This window comes from Odocoileus virginianus, chromosome 5 (assembly GCF_023699985.2).
Source record: "Odocoileus virginianus isolate 20LAN1187 ecotype Illinois chromosome 5, Ovbor_1.2, whole genome shotgun sequence".
Lineage (NCBI taxonomy): Eukaryota > Metazoa > Chordata > Mammalia > Artiodactyla > Cervidae > Odocoileus > Odocoileus virginianus.
In genome coordinates, this window is record NC_069678.1 from 42,019,696 (window position 1) to 42,027,122 (window position 7,427).

General features: G+C 40.3%; 1 protein-coding gene across 1 annotated transcript in view; it reads left to right on the plus strand.

Annotated features, from left to right (window-relative positions):
* LPAR3 (lysophosphatidic acid receptor 3) overlaps positions 1 to 6,661 on the plus strand; it is an 88,134-nt gene extending 81,473 nt beyond the window's left edge. The window contains exon 3 of the mRNA XM_020891323.2: positions 4,881 to 6,661. Coding sequence (XP_020746982.1) covers positions 4,881 to 5,209 — 329 coding nt within the window. The 3' untranslated portion in view covers positions 5,210 to 6,661. The remainder of the gene's footprint in view (positions 1 to 4,880) is intronic.
* Positions 6,662 to 7,427: the final 766 nt, after the last annotated feature.

Genomic DNA, 7,427 nt, shown 5'->3' on the forward strand with positions numbered 1-7,427 from the left:
GTGTGTGTGTAATAGTACCTATTTCCAAGGGTTGCTATGAGGATTAAATGGTTAATTCATATAAAATGGTTACAACAGTGCCTGGTATATAACCATTGCCTGAAGAAAAGTGCTTCAGTGTTGACTGAATGAAATATTTTATGAAGTTCAATGCAAAAGAAAAATGTGTATGAATTACCACATTACGACAAACAGATCTGAAGATTTATTTAGAGTGTCAAGGTCCCCTGATTAATCTAAACTAGAGTTTTATGCTGAGGAAAAAAGCTTTAATGAATTTTAAAAATTACATTTTAAAAACAATCTTTAGAAAAACATATTGGCAATTTACTTTTATCCCTTTTTTGATGTGTGTGTATGAAATAGATCATTCAAGCAAAATTATATGATATGCGTACAGTTTAAAGAATAATACTTAAAAGAATTTTAAAAATTAAAACACCTGTGTACTTGCTACCCAATGTAATAGATCGTTATCAATGTCTTTAGAACCTCCTTTGTACCCTATCCTTGTGGGCCCCTCGCTCCTGTAGAAGTAGTTCAGTTCAGTTCAGTTCATCGCTCAGTTGTGTCCAACTCTTTGTGACCCCATGAATCGCAGCATGCCAGGCCTCCCTGTCCATCACCAACTCCCAAAGCTTGCTCAAACTCATGTCCATCGAGTTGGTGATGCCATCCAGCCATCTCATCCTCTGTCGTCCCCTTCTCCTCCTGCCCCCAATCCCTCCCAGCATCAGGGTCTTTTCCAATGAGTCAACTCTTTGCATGAGGTGGCCAAAATATTGGAGTTTCAGCTTTAGCATCAGTCCTTTCAATGAACACCCAGGACTGATCTCCTTTAGGCTGGACTGGTTGGATCTCCTTGCAATCCAAGGGACTCTCAAGAGTCTTCTCCAACATCATAGTTCAAAAGCATCAATTTTTCGGAACTCAGCTTTCTTCACAGTCCAACTGTCACATCCATAACATGACCATATCATAAATCTCATGTTAATCGTCTTGGCTTTCTTCATGGGTTTTACCACATATGGTTGTAATGTTAGACATCAAATTATTTCAATTGACTTTTTTAAATATACAGTTAACATTGATTTTGATTATTAGGATACCATTGACCCTTCAACAAAAGGTGTTTGAATTGAGTAGGTTCATTTATGTGAAGATTTTTTTCAGGAAATACATTCTACAGTACTACATGATCCAATCTGAGGTTGTATCTACAGATGTGGAATCATAGATGCAAGGGCCAAATGTAGTTATATATGGATTTTCAACTGTGCCCCTAACCCCCATGTTGTTCAAGGGTCAACATACTGGGATTCATTTCCAGTACCTTATTTTTTTCTTTATCCCACTTTTCTATGTTTGCCACCTTTCTTTTGTACTGAGACCTTTTTTTCCTTTGCTTGCATCCTTCCTCTTCCATTAGTTTGAAAGTTATATACACTATTAAAGTTTGACAAGGGGCTTCTCTGGTGGCCAAGTGGTAAAGAATCTGCCTATCAATGTAGGAGACACAAGTTCAATCCCTGATCCAGGAAGATCCTACATGCTGTGGAGCAACTAAGCCCATGTGCCACAACTACTGAGTCTGTGCTCTAGAGCCCAGGAGCCGAAACTGCAGAAGCCCTTTTATCCTAGAGCGTGTGCTGCACAAGAGAAGCCACCACAATGAGAAACCCAAGCACCACAACTAGAGAGTAGCCCCTACTCACTGCAACTAGAGTAAAGCCCTCACGGCAACAAACATCTAGCACAGTCAAAAATAAAAAATAAGTAAAAATTAAAAAAACTTTCATACGTATATTTAAATAAGTATGAAGTTTACCAATATTTCCTCCTCCTACCCATTAACAAAGAACCATTGGAAACTCCCTCTGGAATTTCTTTGGAATTCTGCAGTTTCACACAGAAAGGACATGTCAAATAAAAGTTGGTAGCTACAGCTTTTGATGTTTGCTTTGTTTAGTTCTTCCCTGTTGGCAACACAGTAATCCTGTCTCAGAAACAGCAGAGAGAGCAGAAGTTTTATTGTTCTAGGAAATACAGACCATGGGAGCTAGACAGGGCCTTTTTCAAACTTTCTGACTAATCCCAACAGTCAGAAATATATTACTTTATGCCCAATGCATGCATAAATATAATATATAAAACTGAAACAAAAATTGCATGAAATAGTATTTCCCTTGGTCTATGTAATATACTCTGAGCTGTTTCATTCCATTGCATTTCTATTCATTGAAAAAAAAAATGTCCAAACTCATTAATTTGATTGCATACCCACTAAGGTACCCCAGCTCACAGATTGAAAAACCCACAGCTTGCCACAGATCCTTAATTTACAGTTTAGGAAGATGAAGCCCAGACTGATAACATGGATCTCCCAGAGTTGTACAGTAAGTGAAGAATTTGGACCCAAATCTCTGATCTTTTAACTCCAAGGTCACTTCTTTATTCACATATGTCAGCCAACCCCAAAATAACAGAGAGTGGAGAAAAAAGGGAGCCACTGGAGAGGTGTAGTTATGAAATGGGAAGTGAACCCCCCTGAGAACTCCGGCACATCTTTTGTCAGATGTCTCTGACAAAGCATCTCATGATAACCACTGCTGAGTGAACCCAGTACAGTGTTAGACTCCACTTTTCATTACCTCTGACCTTCCCAATTACCTTGTAAATCAAGATCATTATCTTTATTAAATGAGGGAATGAAGAAGGCTCAGAGAGGTGATTTGCCTTACTAAGTAGCTCGTAAGGTGAGGATCTTGGCCTAGCTCTCTGACCCCAAAACTCATGGAGTTTCATGGCCTTGCACTGCCTCTTTATAATTCTTGACTTGACTTGCTTATTGCTCAGAACAAAGATAAAGCACTAAGAGGAATACTGTCCAGGTCTGAATCTAACCAAGAGGAGTAACTAGTTAGTGATACAATTCATAGACTTGCTTGTTCATTCTCTCTCCCCCATTAGCTCCCAGAGCACATGGTCCTCACCTCATTCACCTTCTAGCACAGTTCTTGGCACATTGAAAGTTCACAGTGACTATTTGTTGACTGCATAAGTAAGGGCATTAAAAAATGTAAGGACTTTTGGGAAAAAAAATCACACCCCAAGATGGAGGCAGGTCCCATAGTGGCCAAGTGTGCAGCCTGTGAAGGAAGATTGCCTAGGTTCAAAATTCAGTGTCACTTATAAGCTGTTTTCTCTTAAGCAAGTTACTGAATTTCTCTTGTACCTCAGTTTCCTGAGGATGACAGTGATGTCTGCTTTCATAGTGTGGTTCTATGAGTTAATAAAGGGAAACATTCATGTGTTAGCTCTCATTGTTATCTGATGTTATGCTGACTAAGTAGAGAAATAATGAACCTGTGTCTCATATCTCAGGAAGAATATATCAGAAAGTTCTGAAGTAAGCTAAATATGGTCAGATGGATAGAGACTCAGAAGAGACCCTCCTTCATGTGCAGTTGGTGCTAAAATTATGCTAAATAAATGTGCTAATAAAAGCACATCTCTATCTCATGGTGAAAGAGAAAGACTTATTTCTGACAAAAATATCTCAACTTACAGCAGTTAATTAAGCAGATGGCCAGTGAATGTCAAAAAGAATTTCGTGCCTACTCAGCTTAAACATGGTTTTGTTAAGAACATAGTTTTTCTGGAATTAGAACTGCCATATAACCCACCAATCCCACTTCTGGGCATACACACTGAGGAAACCAGATCTGAAAGAAACACATGCACCCCAGTGTTCATCACAGCACTGTTTATAATAGCCAGGACATGGAAGCAACCTCGATGCCCATCAGCAGACGAATGGATAAGGAAGCTGTGGTACATATACACCATGGAATATTACTCAGCCATTAAAAAGAATTCATTTGAATCAGTTCTAATGAGATGGATGAAACTGGAGCCCATTATACAGAGTGAAGTAAGCCAGAAAGATAAAGACCAATACAATATACTAATGCATATATATGGAATTTAGAAAGATGGTAACAATAACCCTATATGCAAAACAGAAAAAGAGACACAGATGTACAGAACAGAATTTTGGACTCTGTGGGAGAAGGCGAGGGTGGGATGTTTTAAGAGAACAGCATCGAAACATGTATATTATCTAGGGTGAAACAGATCACCAGCCCAGGCTGGATGCATGAGACAAGTATTCGGGCCTGGTGCACTGGGAGACCCAGAGGAGTTGGGTGGAGAGGGAGGTGGGAGGGGGGATCGGGATGGGGAATACATGTAAATCCATGGCTGATTCATGTCAATGTATGGCAAAAACCACTACAATATTGTAAAGTAATTAGCCTCCAACTAGTAAAAATAAGTGGAAAAAAAAAGAATATAGTTTTTGAGCAAGTGACTTGATTAAAAGACTAGGAGACACCTACGTATGCAGTGTGTCTTATTTAGGGCAGCACTTAGAAAGTCTGAGTTGGAGAACAGCAGAGTGCACGGTTCCCCACATACACTATGTGTGTGAGGCTTCCCCCACATAGACTCTAGAACTGGGCCTCAATTTTCTCACCTGCAGAATGTGGATAATGAGTGCACAGCCTTCTAGTGTGATTCGGAGAGCACAAGGAAATAAGGTTGTGTTGTGCTCAATACGTAAGAGAGAAGTGTAAGCCTCTAGTTAAGGTACCTGGGTAAGCAGATTGGAAGGTGAAATGGCATGTGGTTTATAGTCTGTCTGCTTCTAACAAGCGCAGGCCTCAAATGCTTAGAGGAAGTCTGGAAGTTTGCTTTGCAGTTGTCAAAACAAATCCTCAAAGTCCCTTGATGCCACTGATGGAAGACTGGGCGAGAAGAAACCTAAATAGTTAACCTGTCGCCTGAGTGCCTGTTGCTTCCTCCCTGTCTCCCTCCAGGGGCCTTCGTCGTGTGCTGGACGCCCGGCCTGGTGGTTCTGCTGCTCGACGGCCTGAACTGCACGCGGTGCAACGTGCAGCACGTGAAAAGGTGGTTCCTGCTGCTGGCGCTGCTCAACTCCGTCATGAACCCCATCATCTACTCCTACAAGGATGAGGACATGTACAGCACCATGAAGAAGATGCTCTGCTGCTTCTCGCAAGAGAAGAACCCGGACAGGCGGCCCTCCCGCCTCCCTTCCATGGTCCTCAGCCGGAGCGACACGGGGGGCAGCCAGTATATGGAGGATAACAACCGAGGCCCCGTCTGCAACAAAAGCAGCTCGTAGTCTGCGACGCCCCCGCGCCCACCCCGGCCTCTTAGGGGAGAAGAGGTATTCGGAATGGTTACCTGTCTCCAACAAAGCCTGCGTACAGTGTTATTTGAGCGCTTAATGAATCATTGGGAAGTTTGTTTTAAAAATTGTTTTACGTCAAGTAAAAGCATGGGCAGAAGAGAGAGGACACGTGCATTTAGAGAGAATGCACAGAAAGAGGGACGGCAGCACAATGGATCCCCACCTGAGGCCCCGTGACCCTCTCGGAGCACCGCCCACCAGGCCGTGCGTTCTGGTCTCTGCCGCCATCTTGTAGGCGCTCTCTCTTGTTTTCAAAAAATGTTGTTAAAGGGCTTAGGCCAAAATAAATAAAAACGTTACTTGAGCCACTATCCGTAGCTGCTTGGAAAGCGTATGTAGTTCTTTCTGCATGCATTTGAAATGTTAAAAAATGCTTCAGCAGTGATGTTTTTCTCCTCAAACAAAACCATGGCCAGTAGCTAGGTGTTCAATAGGAATCTCAAAGTTAACCTGTCAGTCAGGGCTCCAGATTAATTAACTTGATCCTTAACTGAAAAGACAGTCTGAGGAAAAAAGATTTACTTCAATAACAAAAAAGGTAAACATGAAAAGCTCTACTTGCAGCGAAAAAAGAGGCCTTGATGTCATCCTCTCAGTGTGTACACTTGTGTATCCACACCTGCATATTGACACACTTCACATTTGTATTCAAAGACATCACAGATAGTGATGGTGAAATAAATTCACTTTTCAGTCTAGGACTAATAGCTGTAGAAATGACCTCTTATACTAATAGCAAGGGGTGATTTATTTGAAAACAGACATTCAGCAGGGTGAAAAGTCTATTAGCATTCGGGCTGAGTTCCTTGCATGTAGGATCGAATATGAGCTCAATTGAGTCTTTCTATCCAGTTTGCTCCATACCCTGGTAAGTTTTCAGATTTAATATATAGAGTCATTTTCACATCTCATATTTTACCTACAATTATTGACATATTTCCAGTACTTGTTTTACTTATGGACTGCATTTTTATTTGGGTCCTATTTAAAATTTTTCTCCTTCCAAGACCTAAGTAAGTAACATGAAAGGCAAGTCAGTAAGAAAAGCTTTATGCATGTAGGCTACTGGCCAGAGTTTTCTATGTAAAGCATGTAGATTATATTCTGATTTTAACATAAGAATAACTTCAAAGCAGATATTATAGTATTTATGTAGTTTGCAAGAGAAGTTTACATTTTTTTTTGCTATTGTGATATAACATTTTTGTGCAAGAACTACTTGTAATAAAAGGATTTGCGAAGTCATGCTTTTAGATATAATGACCTAAAATAGAGAGTAGTATGATTTGAAGGTATAGATTTCACAAACTGTGTAGTAAGTGGATCTATCTGAAGCTTATACCAAAGCTATCTATAAAATAAAATAAAAAAGAGAGAATCTGTTTTCTCTTGTTGGAGGTGTATTATTACTTTGTGTATTTTCTAAGTAAAAATATAGTTTGTGGTAGCTACAGCTCTCATTTCTATTACAGAAGAAAAAAATCAGATTTGCTTTGAAGTAGATACTCTCAGTGTTTTATGTAAGCATTTTGAATCTACAGCTGGGCAAGAGGTGGAGAATTGAAATTGAAAACCAGTCCCCAAATAGCTACTAAGGGACCTTTAAAGGTTTTATTTTGAGGAAAGCACCATTTTTAGTACCCTTCAGCAGAATGTCATGTTCAGAATAGTGTCTGGAGGGGATCCGAGTGTGGAAACTCAGGGTGGAAATAGATAGCTTTTGTTTTTATGCACACACGTATCTCAGCGCGGGTCCAAGAGTAGAGGAGTCATGTATATTTGCAGATGACAAGTGCCAGCCATCTCAGGGCTCACCAGGAACACATCAAAGCCATCTCTTAGTTGGAAAAATATAAAGAAAGAATGCTCCTCTTCAAATCCTAGGACCCCCAAGTTTATCTGCAAGTCATTGATATGATAGTTCTAAAAATCTGACCTAAGCTTTTCAGACAGGCCCTTGACTCAAAGCAGGGGCTACACCCAAGCCAAACAAGATTCATTTTCTCCTTAGCTTTGTAGCACTGCCCAAGGTGTTCTGCTAAATCTGTATTGATGAGAGAATTTAGTTCTTCATGAAGACTGTCTCTTGGAAAGAAAGAAGTTTTTTGGAAATAAATTGAAATTTCTTGGTGAAAATTTTTTTGAGTGG